Source organism: Bombyx mori, chromosome 5 (genome assembly GCF_030269925.1).
Source record: "Bombyx mori chromosome 5, ASM3026992v2".
Taxonomy (NCBI): domain Eukaryota; kingdom Metazoa; phylum Arthropoda; class Insecta; order Lepidoptera; family Bombycidae; genus Bombyx; species Bombyx mori.
Genome location: NC_085111.1, coordinates 11559529 through 11577213, shown reverse-complemented (window position 1 = coordinate 11577213; position 17685 = coordinate 11559529). Strand labels below are relative to the sequence as shown.

Genomic DNA, 17685 nt, shown 5'->3' with positions numbered 1-17685 from the left:
TATCAAATGTCGTATACAAATACATTTTATTAATTTACTTTGTTACTCTGACCTCGTGGACCCTCAGACGGGGGGGGGTCAGTGTCATTTTGCCAACCCTGCCACCGTGTTTACCATTAAGGTTTCCTATTTTATGCCCTTACGCCCTATGATCTGTGCCTCCGTTTAATCGTCAAGCCTTGGTGAGCAGTACAAAAATAATTAAATCATCAAATTGGGAACAATCCCAGAATGTTTGAGGTAAGATGGGCGTCAAATATAATGTATGTAACAATTTAAATATTCACAAATTTCAGGGAACATGTACTGTCAAGTGTATGGGACTAGTCAATTAATAGATAGAAGTAGCACAGCCTATTAATACAACTCAAACGAATAAAAATACAGGTCTGTCTGTCTGTACAAAACAATTTAATGAATACTTTTTAATAACCGTTGTTTATTTAATGAATTTTCTTTCGAAGTATTAGCTAGTCTAATATTATGATGGAATAAAACAAAACTCCGTAATTTATTCATAATTATGTATATTGATTATTAATACGTTACATTTTGATTCTGATAGCATTGACAATAAGTGATATGATTCAAAATTTTATGTTTTTTTTTTTTTATGAAACAATTAAGATATTTATTATTATAGTATATTATACGCCACATATATTCTTTTCGTTTAAAATAATAATTCTTAATAGTCATAAAATCTATGTAAAAGTTTTAAATACCAAAGTCGCAATTCTCGTATATTCGTGTCAATGTTGGTATTTTACCCCAATTTCATTTGTATCTTATAAATAATCAGGTATAATTTGATTTTAAACCCGATTAAGAGAATCACGCTAATAAATGTAACATAAAATCATATTTCACATTTTGTACAAAAAAGCTTCATTTTTGTGTTTTTTCTTTGTTTTAAAATGCACGAGTAAATTCCTATTCAAATAATAATATATATATTGTACACATTTTATTGATAATTTTATGTGAATTAATTTCCTCAAATATTTATTAAACTATCACAGTACACAGATCCCTAAACTTTTTTCTTTTTTTTCTAATCGAAGCTTATTATTGCGCAAGAAAAAAAAAACCGTAATATAATTCAAGTCTAAGACCTCTCGTGCTAGCTACAATAATTACGAAATACATAGGTACTTAATAAATCTATCATAAAAACTGCACATTGTATGAAAATCTCAGAACGGTTTATAAATAATTGACGGTTGTTTTATCGATATCTTCTGAATTATGGTACTGAGAGCTGCTATATTATTTTCAAGAAAAACGCTTCTAGATGATTTAAAATTTAGTATACAAAAAAAAGAATCATTATGTAAAAGCATCAGAATACACTTCAGAACAAGAGTGACCGCTTTCACATCTGAATTTTATGTTTTTAATCTGAAACATATTGTTATTTATGTCATATGGTATATTTTTCTATTTTTTTATGTATACATGGTTGTTTACAAAAAAGCTTACTCGCTAATACATTTTTTTTCCATTCAGACTCACTAAAGAACAGAAATAAATAAAATTAAATTCATTAGCTCAATCAGTATGACGAATTGATAGGTTTGAGCCAATGTAATTGGGATAGTTATGCGTTTTAAATATAGATGGCGCTACATTTGTCAAATCTATCAAAGTTTAAAAAACCCCATCAAAGATTTTCACGTGTGCAGACGTCTGACACTCGTCATATACTTAATAAGCTCTTAAAATAATTACAACAAAGAATAAGGAAAGTAATTAACCGTACATACCTAAAGAAATACCTAATTCATTACTCTTTGGATTTCTCGGTTTAGGTATTCACTAGGTTTGGAGCGTTGCTAATAGGAAAACAGTGAAAGTCAGGTACAGTTCGTCAAAGAATTGAAGGATATAAAAAGGATTCATGTAAATTTCTTAATTCGATGAGGACTACGTGCAAGCTATCTTAAATGGCACTTTCTAGATTTTTATATCGTCAATGATAATTCAAGTTAAGTGTCTCATTTGTAGGTCATACTTAAAAATAATTACTTAATAATAAACAATATTATTTAATACATTGTTAGGATGATTATTAGTCTGAACGAGTTCCCTATATTTCGGTGCTGTTGCCAATGCTATGATTGCTGGTAGACCGAAGACTGCGAGTAGGTAGTTTTTACAAAGAGGCTAAAGCTATTGACAGCGTAAGTGTATGATTGTATTGTGTATGAATGTATTGTGTGTGTGTATTGTGTTATGAATGCCGAAGATAACACATAAAAATTGATTGAAAAGAGTGTAAACAGATTTGTGTGTTTAGAATATTAGACCGCAGTCTTGAAGTTTACCCTTAATCATGCCCCTTTCAACAGCCCTGCAATATTGCGAACTCAATGAAACGAAAATAGGTGGTAAGAGTTCTCTATATAACAGTTTTTATGAATGTAAGCATCTGTTATGTATAGATGTAAGCATCCGCATTTTTTTTAGTTATTCATAAATACATATATACAGATAGATATTAGTAGATAAAGACATCAATAGAGTGAAATACTTAAATTGAGGGTAAAGTCACATTTACGCGGCGATAGTTCATTGTACGCATTCAGTTGAGTTATCGAACGTTTTTTATCATATGAAATTATGATTACAAGATTCAGGTATATCAATTTAACGTGTATATAAAAAAATATGTTTCCGCTTCTTCGATATTCGTACAAGACGAGTAACTATCTCCGTGTAAATATCCCTTGAGTTCATGGTAGTTTATAGTTTTCAAAATAATTTTACGGTTAATGCTTAATTATTATTAAGCATCACAGTAAGTAAATTTACGATATGTTTAGATTATACCTCAAAACAAAAATATTTAAGTACCATAACAATATAATTTAAATACAATGAGTTTTATTTCGATGTAAGAGCTGTTTTCATTAGAGCTGGTTTTCATTTGCAAAACGAGACACTTAACATGAAATCCACTGACTTCATTTAAGAATGCTATTTTTATTAAATATCAGTCTACGAGATAATAGATTTCTATGTAATAACAAAATAAAAATGTAATTTTACAAGAGACGTTTGTCGTTTAATACCGAACTATATAATTATTTTAATTCTAAACTATTTACTATACAGTTTTTCTTAGAACATTTTTACATTCAGTTTTTCCTGAAAAACATGGCTTCAACGAAGGATAAACAAAAAAAAACAATGTAATTGTTATTAGAGACGACATTTAAAAACCCAAAGGCCTCCTAAACTAGAAGATCAATGAAAACAAATTTATTTTTGATCTAACTAAAACCATGCTTGTGATTTCGTTTGGTGGTTTCAGTACTTACATTTGAAAGTTTCCGAGCTTTTACTATTCGTTTCGTACTTTAATTGGTCACGGATGACCGATAAAAGTTTGCCATTGATAGCAAAAACCACTTAATAAGTAATCATATTTTCTGAAGCCATGTTGAATTAAATTAATTCAGTAGGTACTTATTTTTATTCATCGTCGTTCAGAAGATCTGTGCATGATTTAGCTTTGGTAGATCTGAAAGAAACACAAATGTAAATCAATTATTTCGGTGCAGTGTTCATAATTGGTATGTTAAAATAAAATTACTACCTTTTACAGTATTGTAATATGAGTAATTACTAAACGGTTGAGACATGTCTCAAGGTGGGTGGCAGCATGTGAATTGTTGTTGCCTATTGGCTTCGACAACCTTTTAACACCAGGACGTATTAAGAGCCTGCACGATATCATTCTGCGTACTTCTGGCGCGAAGTAGTCGTGCATTACTGTTTGAAAATACGAGTGAGACAGTCGCTTATTATAATAATTATTATATTGAAAACTCGATCTAGTCTCAGAGCCGACAGGGGAATTTTAATTCAGACTAAAAATAATTTATGATTGTGAACAAACCTAACAAGTAACAATTTTATTATTGTTATATTTACTCGAAATATTATGATGTTTAAAAGCAGGGCTACCACCATCTATCGGTCGCGGCATAAGCTGTACATTCTTGTGGATTGTGTAAATTCAGACTAAAAATAATTTATGATTGTGAACAAACCTAACAAGTAACAATTTTATTGTTATATTTACTCGAAATATTTTGATGTTTAAAAGCAGGGCTACCGCCATCTATCGGTCGCGGCATAAGCTGTACATTCTTGTAGATTGTGTCTATGGGTTAAGAGTTCTTCGTCAAATTCGAAAGAGTTCACAATATGCTCTATTTAGTATTTATTTCAGTTTGTGTATTACAAAAACAAAGCGCTTTACCGCTTGAACGAGTTTGTTAAGTGTTTCAGAAGCTACTGCCTACACTTTTTTATGTTTTAGAAATTACTGGTGGCCGGGAGGCCTTTGCAGTTTTACTAGGGCAGGTGGGCGAGCAAGGGCTCAGCCAGGAGGGGTGGGATTTGCTAACCGCTAGACGAGCGTCTTCAAAGGAGACCTAACAACTCAAGAGTAGCTGCATCGCGAATGAATCTACTACCGGATCAGAATCGCGAAACTGCCTACTCTCAACTACTGCATACTCACTGCGCTGTTTTGACTCGTCGACATATCCTGAGCTCTATAGATCCGGACCTGACTGCTTTGAATAGTGCCAACGCTTCTACATGAGCCAGTTCATGACACGCCTGACCGTTGACCGCCAACACCTCATCTCCTGAAACATATTTTACGAAAATTTTCATTCAATATCACAAACAGAGTATTGTGAGCTACCGACATTTGAGTGTTGGATTGAAAGCCATTCTAAGAATATAATAATATATACATAAGGTAACGAATTTTTAATGCGATTTTAGAGTAGCAAATATAATGGGGATTTTAACAGTTTTACTATTGAATCCCGATCACACTCCAAACTAATTTGGAGTTTCAATTATTTATATGCAGTGTTATGTTATATTTGATTTTATTAAAAATAAATCGACAATTAATGTTCTAAGCAAAAGTATTCCGCTGCTTAGTACCTTAGCTTTCTGATACGTGAATAAAGCATATACTGGAGTCACAAATTGAAGCTTCGTGAAATTGGCACTAAAGGTACTGACTAGTACCACTACACACTGCATAGGTAATGGCACCATCAACGTATGATCCAGGTGGCGCTCGAGTAGTTTTAATAAATGGACGTTTTTCATAGTAATTTTTTTTTGTTTCTTTTGTAGGCATAGAAGCATACGGCCCCCCTGATGGTGAGTGGTTACCGTCGCCCGTGAACTTTAGCAATGCCAGGGGCAGAGCCAAGCCACAGCCTACTGTTTTAATTTTAGCAATAGCCACAAACCAATGGGACTATGTTTCACTAACATGTTTAATTTTTTTTAAATAAGTAAATTTTTCAATGTACGCCCAAATCATTTTCTAGTACATTAAATATCCGGTTGCTGAAAGTCATATACTTATATTATGTACCTATATAATATGTACACATAGTTGCGTTACTCCAGTTTTATAGTAAGCCAACAGACAGGTTTTCGTTATTATAAAATTACTTTAACTATCTCATTAACGTAAGCATTTGCATAAAGAACAAGCTACTTACTGTAGAAGACTTGATCTACAAATAACATAATAATTTACATTATTATAATGGTGATTTTATTATTGCGTGTCGTCATCAAGCAGCTAAACGACAATATCGTTCTTATCAATTGCATTCCACGATGTTTATTAACTCGAATAAAACTATGTTTTATCAATAAGTGGAAATCGATGTTCTGATATTGATATACAATCAAGTGACGTACCTGCTTTTAGTCGTCCATCGTCGACTGCTTGGCCCTGTGGAAGGATGCTCTTAATGAATATTCCGAGTGGACCTCGCGGCGAGTCGCGTCCTCCCACGATCGTAAAACCGAGCGGTTTCTTCCCGTGACCTTTCTCAAATGTTATCGTGTGATACGTGTGCGTGGGCGCTCTCGGTCTCCGGGGTAGCGTGCAGAAATTCGTTGCGTTTTGTGTATTTTCAATTTCACTGTCATTTTTTTCTTTAACACGCTCCGAAGCACTGTCCGTGGTGTCCACGTTTGCAATGTCGACAGCGCAACTGAGGGCGAGCCCGTCCTTGTTGGCCCCGGCATAGCTGACCACTTGTCGACGCAGCAGTTTGTTGTTCATACTACTATAAGTCGCGTTCTGTCCCTTTAGGAAGTGGGAGTGCGCGTTGGCCGCACTGTCGGCCACCTCGTCCGCCACTGATAGCGCGCTGCGATTACACGCGGACTCATCCTGCGAACGTCGACCAGTTATTTTGACGTCATATTTATCAATACGTTTTTCCTTTCCTAATATTATTGCGTTTTCGTAATCAACGGAGCTTTCGCGCATCAGGATTGCGCTTCTGTGTGACGAATCGCGCTGTCTTTGTTCTGTCGATGATTTATCGCGTTGTCTGCATATCACGATATCAATTTCGGAAGTTCCTGATTTCAAGGCTTCTTTAGCTTCTGACATAGTAAGATCTCGAAGTCTTCTGCCGTTCACGTTCAATAGTTCGTCCCCAATGCGCAGAGTGCCTTCTCTGAAAAAGAATAATGCTTGTATTGAAAACTCGAAAAATTGTAATGGAAAAAATAAACACAAATATACATTGTATTTTTACTAACTTTTCAGCTAATCCTCCAGGAACTACATGTGCAACTAAATATCCGATATGACCCTCATCCGTGAGCTTGGTTTTGGCTATAAAAATACCTAATTCATCTGTTGGATTCCTTCGGACTATTTTGACAACTTTAAATTCATTTTTATCTGGTTTACTACCTCTAGTTGGTTTTCTACACGGTGGTATTGGAGGGATACCAGCGTCTCCTAACGTCACATCCCTTTGTCGCATTTTTTGTTTTTCAGTCAGTTGGAGGTATTGAGGTTCATCGTATTCATTTTGTTTGGTTTTTGGCATTCGCCTCAGAATTTCCTTGCGATCAAGTGAAAGTGCTCTTTGGGAATGTCGCGGCCGTGGTCTTGGACCGTCCCTCCGCTCTCGGCTCATTCTACCCGATATTCTAGGCTTTGGATAGTTTTGATCACCGGACACACTTCTCCCGTGACACGGTAATAGTGCATTAGCTTGTGAAGCTGAGCTCTCACACCGAGACGATATCCGATCACTATCAAATATCGATGACGTAGCTGATTCGTTGACTAGAATACCCGAGTCGGCGTCTTCGCAGTCTTGTATTAAAACGTTCTCATCGTCACACGATATTTGATACGCGTCGTCGTGAAAGACGGAATGACTTTTTTGGAAATCGTCCAATCCCGGTAAAGCCCCATATGAAAAGCTACGTAATTTTGCCTTGACTCCTCCTCTTTTTTTTCGACTTTTACTGACAGCATTAGTTGATTTGGTTGCATTTTCGATATTTCCAGTGTCTTCTTCAGCTTCGCCTCCCGGTTTGTATAGCTTGGAGAAAAATTTGTTCGTAGAAGATTTTAAGTATCTATCAGACATTGCTCGTATTTTTGCCGATAGACATGAACTGGGACCAATAGAATCTTTACCATCTTTAGTTTTTAATTTATCAGTCTTTTTGTATTGAGATTTCATTGATATCGGAGCTTCATCAAATGGTTCATATTCGTCATTAAAGATTTGGTCACTAGATTTTGATAATTTTGCGCCGGCTTTAGGTATAGCGTGGTATCGGTCACATTCTGAACCGGAGCTGTAGCATCTTGTACCTCTATTGATAAATGACTTTCCCTCCCTCCACTGACTTTCTACAGGACTAGTTACACTTTTGGCAAAAAATACTTCATCGTCGTAATTTGGCATTTTCACCCAAGGGTTTTGGTTCTCGAATTCAAGGTGGGCGTCAGAAAAATTGTTACTGTACCGACAGCTAGTTACATCATCAATGTGACCGAAGCCGCTACAGTCACTTTCTGAAGTAGATGCTGCATCGTCGCCATGCCTTAAAGGACCGTTGGATTTGAAACAAGATAGTTTGGTGTTCTTCACTTTGTCGAGTAGTGGGTTGCGTCTTTCTCGAAACACCATGTATTCCTTCTCGAGGGAACCGCCGCGATTTTTGCGCGATGTATTATAGTTCTCCTGCGGTGAAGTGGGGCCGTTTTGTAAAGATATGCGCCGGGTGACCGGCGTTTCACTGCCGTGATTACAACGGTGAGGAGATTTCTCAACTATTATTATTTGATCGTTGAGGTTATAGAAGTTGGTTTCAACCGAACTGCCGCTACTTTTTCTGTTCGGGTAGCGTACCGGCGATATATCTGAAATAAGAGATAAACAAAAATCATTGTTTTGACACATTTTGAAGTCAGTTTAGGATTCAGATTTTCTAATAGCTTGTTTCGAAATCGAATGTTCGCGGATGTTTTTCTACAATGCTCTTAAATCTTAATAAACTTTAAGAACGAATGAAAGAATATTTTACATCCAAATTTGTTTGTTGAGTTTGCTTTAGTCTCACACTAATTTTCCAGTATTATAGTTTAATTACATGCGAGACTTTTTTATCTAATTAAGGTGAGAAATGCATACACTTTACAATAGTCAAACGGTCAAGTATGAAAACTATTTGTGCCTCGCCCTCCTCTATGCTTGTTACGTAACGGTAGCAGCTAATTTCCATGTTTGTTCACCTGAATCCACTGTTATACAACCATCAAGACGTCTTATGTAAAGCGTAGGTAAATACTAAAAAGCCGCGACAAATCCTATATGTAACGCATGATTTCATAATGCAGTGATGCGAATACGAACGAAGGTACGACCTCTTGTGAGTCCGCGCGAGTAGGTACCACCACCCCGTCTATTTCTGCCGTGAAGCAGTAATGCGTTTCGGTTCGAAGGGTGGGGCAGCCGTTGTAACTATATTTGAGACCTTAGAACTTATATCTCAAGGTGGGTGGCGCATTTACGTCGTAGATGTCTATGGGCTCCAGTAACCACTTAACACCAGGTGAGCTGTGAGCTCGTCCACCCATCTAAGCAATAAAAATAAGTAAAAAAAAGGCTTGTTAAAATGATAACGTCCAGAACGTGTCTACCGAATTGTTGGTAAGGTATTATCGGCTGCTTATTTCTGTCGCGAAGCAGTCATGGGTTTGTCGCAAAGCATGAGATCATGCGGTCAATCAACAACCCGATGGATGACCTAATAAAGAAAGCGACCGAGTCCACCATGGTCCAATGTACTCGAAACATTTCAAACCACAAGGTCTGTGTGCTTAGTGCGAGTTTTTTAATTTCTTGATCATCACTTCTCATCTTCACAAAAAAGTCGAATTGAGAAACTCCTCCTTTTTTTAAGTCGGTTAATAAATTATAAATTGCGTTTCAAGATATGCTTGTTTATCAAGGAAACTAATTACACAATCAATCGATACAATGCGCAGTCGTATTATTGACTGATTTGTAATTGATTAGTGTAATTAACTAAACAGGTTTTCTAACTAGTAAACTACATTTATTTTATTTTTTATAACACACATATACGAATAATTTAGTAATTTATTTGCGTTGTAAACTTTTATATATTTTATTAATTATTACCTCTGAATATTTAGTCAGAGATACCAACTTACGTATTTTATCTCAGGCTATAAGAAAACTCACTTTCTTGAAAATAATGTGTTAATATTTTTAAACGTAGGCTATATTTGTGCGATTTAGAGCCATTTCTGAAAGTGTTTGGGTTCTATTAACCACTGATTGTCCTACTTTAGAAGTAAGCTACCCAAAAACCTTGTAAATAAAGCAGGTGTAGGTACTACAAGCTCGTAAATAACGTAAAGTTGATGTCATCGAAACAAAACTGAAATCATATTCACAATCTAGCCTAAGTTAAAATCAAACACCTGGCAACACTGTTTCTTCTTTTTCTCCGCCTTATCCCACTAGGTGGGGTCAGCACAGCTACACTCACTCCTCTCTCCCTCATATCGTCATTCACACACTCCATCTATGACTTCTTCGGTCGACCTCTTTCCCCTCTACCTTGCACTACCATACTTTTTTCTTTTCTGACTTTCCATACATCGCCTAGTCACATGCATCTTCTCTCTACGTATCAGATGTCCATACCACGCTAACCGTCCGCTCTTTAATTTGTTGCTTTCCGGGGCTACTTTCACACTTCCTCTGATATACTCATTCTTTATCTTGTCCATTCTTGTCACTCCACACAACCCTCTCAACATTCGCATCTCTGTCGCATGCACTCCTCTTTCATGCTTTACTTTCGTCGCCCAACATTCAGATCCATACAGCAACACTGTATTTAGATACACTTCAAAAACAAGTAAATGTTTGTTCCCGTTAAACACCAAATATTTGAATTAGGTAAGCTGTAGGAGGTATCGGTAAAAGCTCAACACTGTTGCTCGCCAACGCATTCATGTAGCTTAATATACGCAGCATATAATTATTTATACATAATAAAATAGATATGTCGAGCATTATGGAGATTGCAGTTCTTGATCTTAATTAAACTGAAGGACTTAAATACTGAATTAACAGTCGTTCTAACCCATTACTTTTATAAAAACAGTTTTCTATATGATTTATCTGTGATACGATCAGAGAACAAATAATTTGATCAGTGTCATTTTAAACAAAGTGGCAAGATCACAAAATCGAAGGCTTAGGAAAGGAGCCTCGAAGATTGGGGATTCAATATCATTCATTATTATTCATTCGCATAAATATATCTAATAGAAAAAAAAAACATGTCAAACTTGTAATACCTGGTTAACCAGTTGTGTTAAACTTACAATCAAAAACAGCTAGATTGCAGTTGATTGTGCTGTTAAAAATTATTTAAATTCCGTAGTTCAAATTTGAAAATGTGTTTTTTAAACAACAGGGGAAGCCCGGTCACGCTTCACTTTATAGCTAAATGTTCGAAATTTTCTATTCTTGTCCTGACAATTGTTTTAGGAACACAACTTAAATTAATAGGCATTGGCGATTTCATTTTTTCGATTGAAAGCCCATTTCGAGGAATAGGCTGATGATTATAGAAAACCAGTTTATCATGAAAAATAATCTTAAATTACAAATATTTTTAATCCCCTTTGTTTGAAAATTTCCGCTTGCTCATATAGCTATATGTTACAACCCATAGAGTATACATAAAGTTACGCCAAAGTTTTTAAATTTTACAATAATATTTGTCTTTACTATAGGTATTACAACATCTTTTATTCATTATTTATAATGAATGAGTTTTCCACCCATGTGAAACTAAGTTATAATTGTCTCACTGCATACAGGTAGGTATATTTGAAGTCTTTTTATATAAAATTATTTATGCACCAATCGAATTATGTTTAGTAATTCTTATGTTATCTTTACTACAACATTAGCCTTTATTGCCCCCAGTAACTTACTTTTCACTGAAAATTACACATTACACACAATTTGGCTTTAAGTCCTTTTAAGTGTTTTGACTACCACTGTTTACTCTAATTTTACTATGATAGTGTAAAAAATAGAGAACTTTTGTAACAAATTTTAATAACAAGTACAAAGCTACGAGTATTCGGCATTGACTTTTTTTTTTCTGGGCGGGGGCCGTACCTCCTACGAGGTCCCCGCACCTAGAGGGTGTACGTGGGATGCCCCTAGGACTGGACGATCTGATGTTGGGAGCGGACTGGGGCCTAAGGATAGTACTCAGGGCCCTACCCACTAAACGACTCCTTTGCGCTCTTGCCCAAGTATCTAATACTATCCGAGGTCAGAACCCAAACATGGTAAGGGGGGTTACTGCTGTCAACAGTTAGACTTAGACCTAGAACTCTCTTTTTATTGCGAAAGTAGAAATTATGACGTCACTCCTACTGTTGCAATAAGAGAGCCCAACCTCGATCGTTGCGATTTACGTCATACGAAGCAATTCAATTTCAAACTTACGGGTGGATCTGTTTTCGGCGTCCGGAGACACGGCGAGCAGCCGCGGCGGCTCGCCTTTCTTAAACCACCGCATTTTATCAGCCCAGTTCAATCCATTTTGAGGTTACTGAAATAAACAAAACAAATGTTATAATTTCCAAATCGTCTTTTCGCATTAAAAGTGTACAATTTCCAAAAATATTCGAAATTAAGTTAATATGCGGAATCATTTGTTATCATCAATATTTTTCTCATAAATACTGTCAAAAGAGCATAGTTTAGTATTAGTTTTTTTTAGTTTACATATGTTTTGACTAATATTAACAAAATTAATACATAATTTTATCTTACTTTAAAAGACAGATAATGTAACTGGTAAAAATAAAAAAATTACAACACAAATTACATGTCAAACCTTTAAAACACTTTCCTGTAAAATTAGTAAGTTTTGAGATTATACAGTTTTAATGCGAGAAGACGAAATAACCACGGCTAAGACTTGTAATTTTGTGAGCCCGCACGCATAGGCTCAAGCTCGCCTATTTCTTCCGGAAAGCAGTAATGTGTTTTGGTTTGAACGTTGGAGCAACTATGGAACCGAGTTTTAAAGCTTATATTTCAAGGTGGGTGGTGGCGGCATTTATATTGTTGGGCTAAGTAAGGGCTTCGGTAACCACTTGACAGCCGATAGGCTTCGTAAGTATAATTATCTCTCTAAAGCAAAAGTATTTGTTCAATAGTTTTTTTTAGTTCGGGTGTAAGTTTTTACCGGAGCCCATTGATATTACAACGTATATAGCGCTACCCATCTTAAGAAATGTACCTACTGTTTTACGGCTGTCCCACCCTTCGAACTGGAGCGAATGTTCCACCAACAGCTCACAATATTTATTAGCTAGGGCTAGTATTAACAAATTTTCTCGGGTTCAGCCCGTGAGGCTACCAGCGAATAGGTAGAAAAAAAAACAGCATTTATGCTTTTAATTTTAAAACTTAACATTTTTTCTCTTGCTATAACGTTTTTTCTATATATTAACTAATATAATGGATGTTGTCTTTCTAAAACTGTACTCACACTGTTTATGCCTTGTAACGCATGTATTGAATTTAGTATTAATTTATCACGTGATTCCAGACTCCGCAATTACCTACAACTAGGTCGTAAAAATCGAAAGTCGTCCATCATTGACAACCAGATCGGTCTGAAGTAACAGCGTGTAAGAAGATGTCGCCATAACTCACTTGAAATACATTACCGGCTATTTAGTTGTACACCTAAATTCATTAATGGGCAACAGGTTTCTAAAGTTGGTCGGCTCCTTACAAGTCCCAGGCTTAGCAAGACTGGCCGCGCCAAATCATAAAGTAAAATTTTAAATAAACCAAGTCTGGGCGGAATTTGTGTAGGATTTTACGGAATGACCAGGGCTAGTTGCTTTATTTAGGATAATCATTTTAATTTTCGTTAGTTTCTATGGTATTGGTAAGTAATCTATGGTATTAATATCATTTCCTGTAAGTTCTCTTGTGGTGCGGTTCAAAAGATTTAAAAGTAAATAAATCAGAATGTTTCAATTAAAATTAATTCTACGGCTTATTTTTGACGCGTTGACTATTTTTTTCTATTTTATTACGCGTTTCGAATATTTTAAATTTTTTATTGCCACAGACGAAAATCGTAGGTCGTAAAAGTAGTTTTGAATTACGTCTACGACTCAAGTCGAAAAAAAGTACAAGTAGAATTTTAGAATTAAATATAATTAAACTAAATATTTTCAAATTATTATGAGCTCATTACAGCAATGAGGTCAATTATCAATTAGCCAACGATCCATGTAGTAACATGTGATTTCGTAATTAATGTCATCGAATTCAGATTACAATGAACGATAACATAACAGCTGATTAGCTAAGCTGTGGCGGTTACAACAAATCAATCAATCCAACCATGGTATCGTAAGAATGGAAAAAGAAACTTGAATTCACGTAACATTTAACCTTGTGCGCGATTGAACTTTTTTGGGTTTGTTCACAAAAAAACATCTAAACTCGTTCAAATTACATCGATTTTTTTTATCTTTTCTTTTTTAACATGCGGTTTTGTCTCGCAATAATGAAATTAATTTTTGACGCTTAGAAACGCAGTTTATCTGTCACCGACATTAAGCCTTTCGAAAGTTTTGTAAAAGTAATGAAACGTTGCGATTATTATGTTCTCTTCTAAAAGTATAATAAAAATAGTGATATTAAATCGAAAAACGAGAAAATACATCAATTCATATTATTCAAAAATGGGTTTTTAATTTGATGCAGCATGCAAAAAACTTGTTTCATACAAATTGACCGTTGCTGACTTGTTAGATGGAGCGATGACCTGTCTTCGCACTAGAAGAATGTAGACCAAATTAGTGCGTAGATCGACGGATTAAAACATACAGCGGCGAACTAAAATGGAGTTTTTTTAGTACGATAGCGATCATCGCGACAGAATCGCCGTAACAAAAACATTATTATGTTTATTTTTTAAGTTAATAAAGTTACTCAGTCCTTCGGAATGATACTGAGCTGTCGGACGCACATTGACCTTTTGATCTAGATAACTAGTACGAGTAATGAATTATTAAATTATTCATTATGCGTATATAATGCACCACAAATTGGGGTTATCAGGTGTAAAGTCTCCGGTTCATAAATAAAGAAGATAGCAAAACATGTTTGATTTTAATTAACTGGGTCATTTGCGGATTCGCTCGCGTTAAATCTATATAAGAGAAATAAGAAATATAACCTAATATTTTTTTAAGCAATAAAAAAAAGAAGAAGAAATATGTTGCATTTTCCGCGCGTAAAATCTATCACATTGTAGTATTTGGTATAGCAAACATATCCGGCGTTGCCGGGTCAAGTCAATTAGCATTTACAAAAAGTATCCGTTATAAGCTGTCTTTGTGCGAAATTTCAACTAAATCTCGTATACCTACAATTTTTGCGCGGATGTGTATCAAGCATCTAAGCATGCATTCACATTTAAAATATTATAATACATACAGAAAAAATCCTTGATTAGTGACGTTGGCTACTGAACCACAGGATCTCGGTTTAATTTCCAGTCCAGAGTCATGTGTAATAATACATAATGAGCGCTCAGAAGCCATAGCGCAAGAAGAAATCTTATTCCTTAAGGCGGTTCAATTTATAACATTTCAATAATTATGATAATCTATATTATTTAAAATCTTATTAATTATACACTATTTAAAAAAGAATATGTTAAAAATACAATTAAAAACACTAAGTATATAAAAAGAAATTAAATTATTGTGGTATTATAAGTTATTCGAATGCAGCAACTATGTATAACTTGTTATCACATATTTTAAAATATAAGTAATCCTTCTATAACACGGTATTTTACAACACGATAACGAGATTTTTGTTTAAAATTATTATAAAATTGCATTATGCACTATGAACACACAATATATGGAAATAGCCGAAATTTTACTGCTTATTTTTTATGTATAATAGGTTAAAAAATACATACAGGCCTAATTGAGATGTTTCATTCACAAACATCACTCTCCTTTTTGTACTGGCTTCTAGTCTTCTATAAAACGATTTCGCACAACACGAGTCTTTGTAAGAACGTATCTACCATGTTATAACGAGGGTTACCTGTACATTTGGATTTTCTACCGGGAAACAGTCAGTTCACCTTATGCAGAGTTTCCATTCAAAAATTGACTTAGTATTCCAAGGAGGAAAGGAACGCAGTGTCTACTAATGACGTCAAATAGGAAGTCACATTTGTTACCAGAGAAATAAAGAAATGTACCGATTCTAGCTGCGTTGTCACACGGTAATCAGTAATCGTAACAAACTTTGTTTCCGCATACAAATTATGCAGGAAGTAAAGGAACTGACGAGACATTTGTGTTTTACGAGCTCGTTTAACTAAATAATAAATTAATTAATAATAAATAAATTTATTACTTCGGCATTTTCTTTTTTTATAAATTCTGTTTTTTAGAAATTCTATTTAAATACGAATCACATATTGATAAAATGATGAAATAATGTTGTGTCTTTAAAGCAGTTAGTTGCTCTCAATTATGAAAAATAGTATTATTATTCGCCAATAGATGTCGGGAAGAGTCATTCATAGGCGGCACTGAAAATTTCGGGAATTAACGAAGTGACACAACATTACTACAGTCAAAATCTGTTATAACGACATCGAAGGGACTGCTCATATTAAGTCGCAAAAACCGATAGTCGTAACAACCGGTGATGTTTAATGTGTATCATGCAAGTACAAACAAATCGATAGGGAATTATTGGAAAAATATATTTACATAATACGCGATTTTTCTTCAATATTAATTTGTTTTCTTTTTCTTTGCGACATTTTGAAAGTTTCACGAATAACTCCACAAAGTTTTGGTGCGTCTTGTGTATAGATAAGTAACAAACTAACTGAAGAGATATGAAGAAGCGGGCTTTGACTACCGCATGCACGTGTTTTGTTTCTAAGAATTAGAAAAGACCCTACACTAAACTAAATCGTATTGTTTTCTTTCCTGATTTTAATAGCCATTGTAGACAAATGTGGATACCTATTCAAATTGTTTACAATACAGCTTAGTCGGTCGTTCTAACAGATCTAATTCTCCGAAATATTAGTTAAATGTCGTCGTTTTATGAGGTATGTCGTTATAAGCAATGTCGTAGAAAGCAATATTTTTAATAAGGCGGTCATATGCCATTCAGCCGGGACCTTTGTTCTTGGTTATTATAACCGGCATGTCGTATTAAACGATGTCGCAGTAAACGGTTTTGACTGTATTTAAAAATGTATTTATTGCTTTTCGAAGTATTCTCCGCGAAATTTGACACATTTTTCCATACGATGGAACCAATCATTGAAGCAACCATTCCATTCGGAAGTTGGGGTCTCCAAAATGGCCGTTTTGTAGGCGCCCACAGCTTCTTCAGGTGATGAAAATCTCTGTCCACGCAATTTATTCTTTATTTTAGGGAAAGTATAGAAATCATTAGGGCTTAGGTCGAGGCTGTACGGCGGATGGTCTAATAATTCTATGTTTTCTTGCTCTAAAAACTCTTTTGTTCTGTGCGCGGTGTGACAACTCGCATTGTCGTGATGGAGGATGATGCGGCGGTTGCAGTTCTCTTTACGGAGTTCAGAAACGACCTGTGGCAAAGAAATGCTAGCATACCATTCTGCATTAACCGTTATTTGTCCCTCAAGAGGAATAGTCGTAACATGGCCGGTTTTGGAGACAAACGTGGCCACCATTTTTTTTGCAACACTCCGTGAACGAACAATTTTTGTTGGCTTGAACTCATTTTCGAACACCCAAACTCGTGACTGGTTTTTTGTTTCGGGTTCGTACGCGTATATCCAGCATTCGTCACCTGATACAATGTTGTATACAGCATTTGAGGATCCTGCGTGGAATCTTTCGAGAGTTCTGAAGCACCAAGTAACGCGAGCCGCTTTTTGCTCTTCACAGAGCGAATGCGGTATCCATCGGGAAAACAACTTTTTTACACCTAATTGTTCATGCAAGATTATTTGTATTTGACTCATGCCAATGTCTAAAGTTGCCTGAATTTCGCGGTATGTCACATGTCGATCTTCCTTAATCAGCTTACGCACAGCATCAACGTTTTATTGGGTGACTGCAGTTTTTGGACGACCTTGACGGGGATCATCACTGAGCTTGACACGTCCACGTTGAAACTCAGCAAACCAGCGATAAATTGTGGTTTTGGATGGGGCTTCATCACCAAA

The 17685-nt window shown here is 35.4% G+C and overlaps 1 protein-coding gene across 2 annotated transcripts in view; it reads right to left on the bottom strand.

Annotated features, from left to right (window-relative positions):
* Positions 1-510: 510 nt before the first annotated feature.
* LOC101740740 (uncharacterized) overlaps positions 511-17685 on the bottom strand; it is a 58620-nt gene continuing 41445 nt past the window's right edge. For both annotated transcript variants that reach the window (XM_012693862.4, XM_021350530.3), the window contains exons 2-6: positions 11892-11997; positions 6613-8242; positions 5755-6527; positions 4535-4664; positions 511-3526 (exon numbers count right to left, since the gene is read on the bottom strand). In XM_012693862.4, coding sequence (XP_012549316.1) covers positions 3478-3526; positions 4535-4664; positions 5755-6527; positions 6613-8242; positions 11892-11964 — 2655 coding nt within the window. In that variant the 5' untranslated portion in view covers positions 11965-11997 and the 3' untranslated portion in view covers positions 511-3477. The remainder of the gene's footprint in view (positions 3527-4534; positions 4665-5754; positions 6528-6612; positions 8243-11891; positions 11998-17685) is intronic.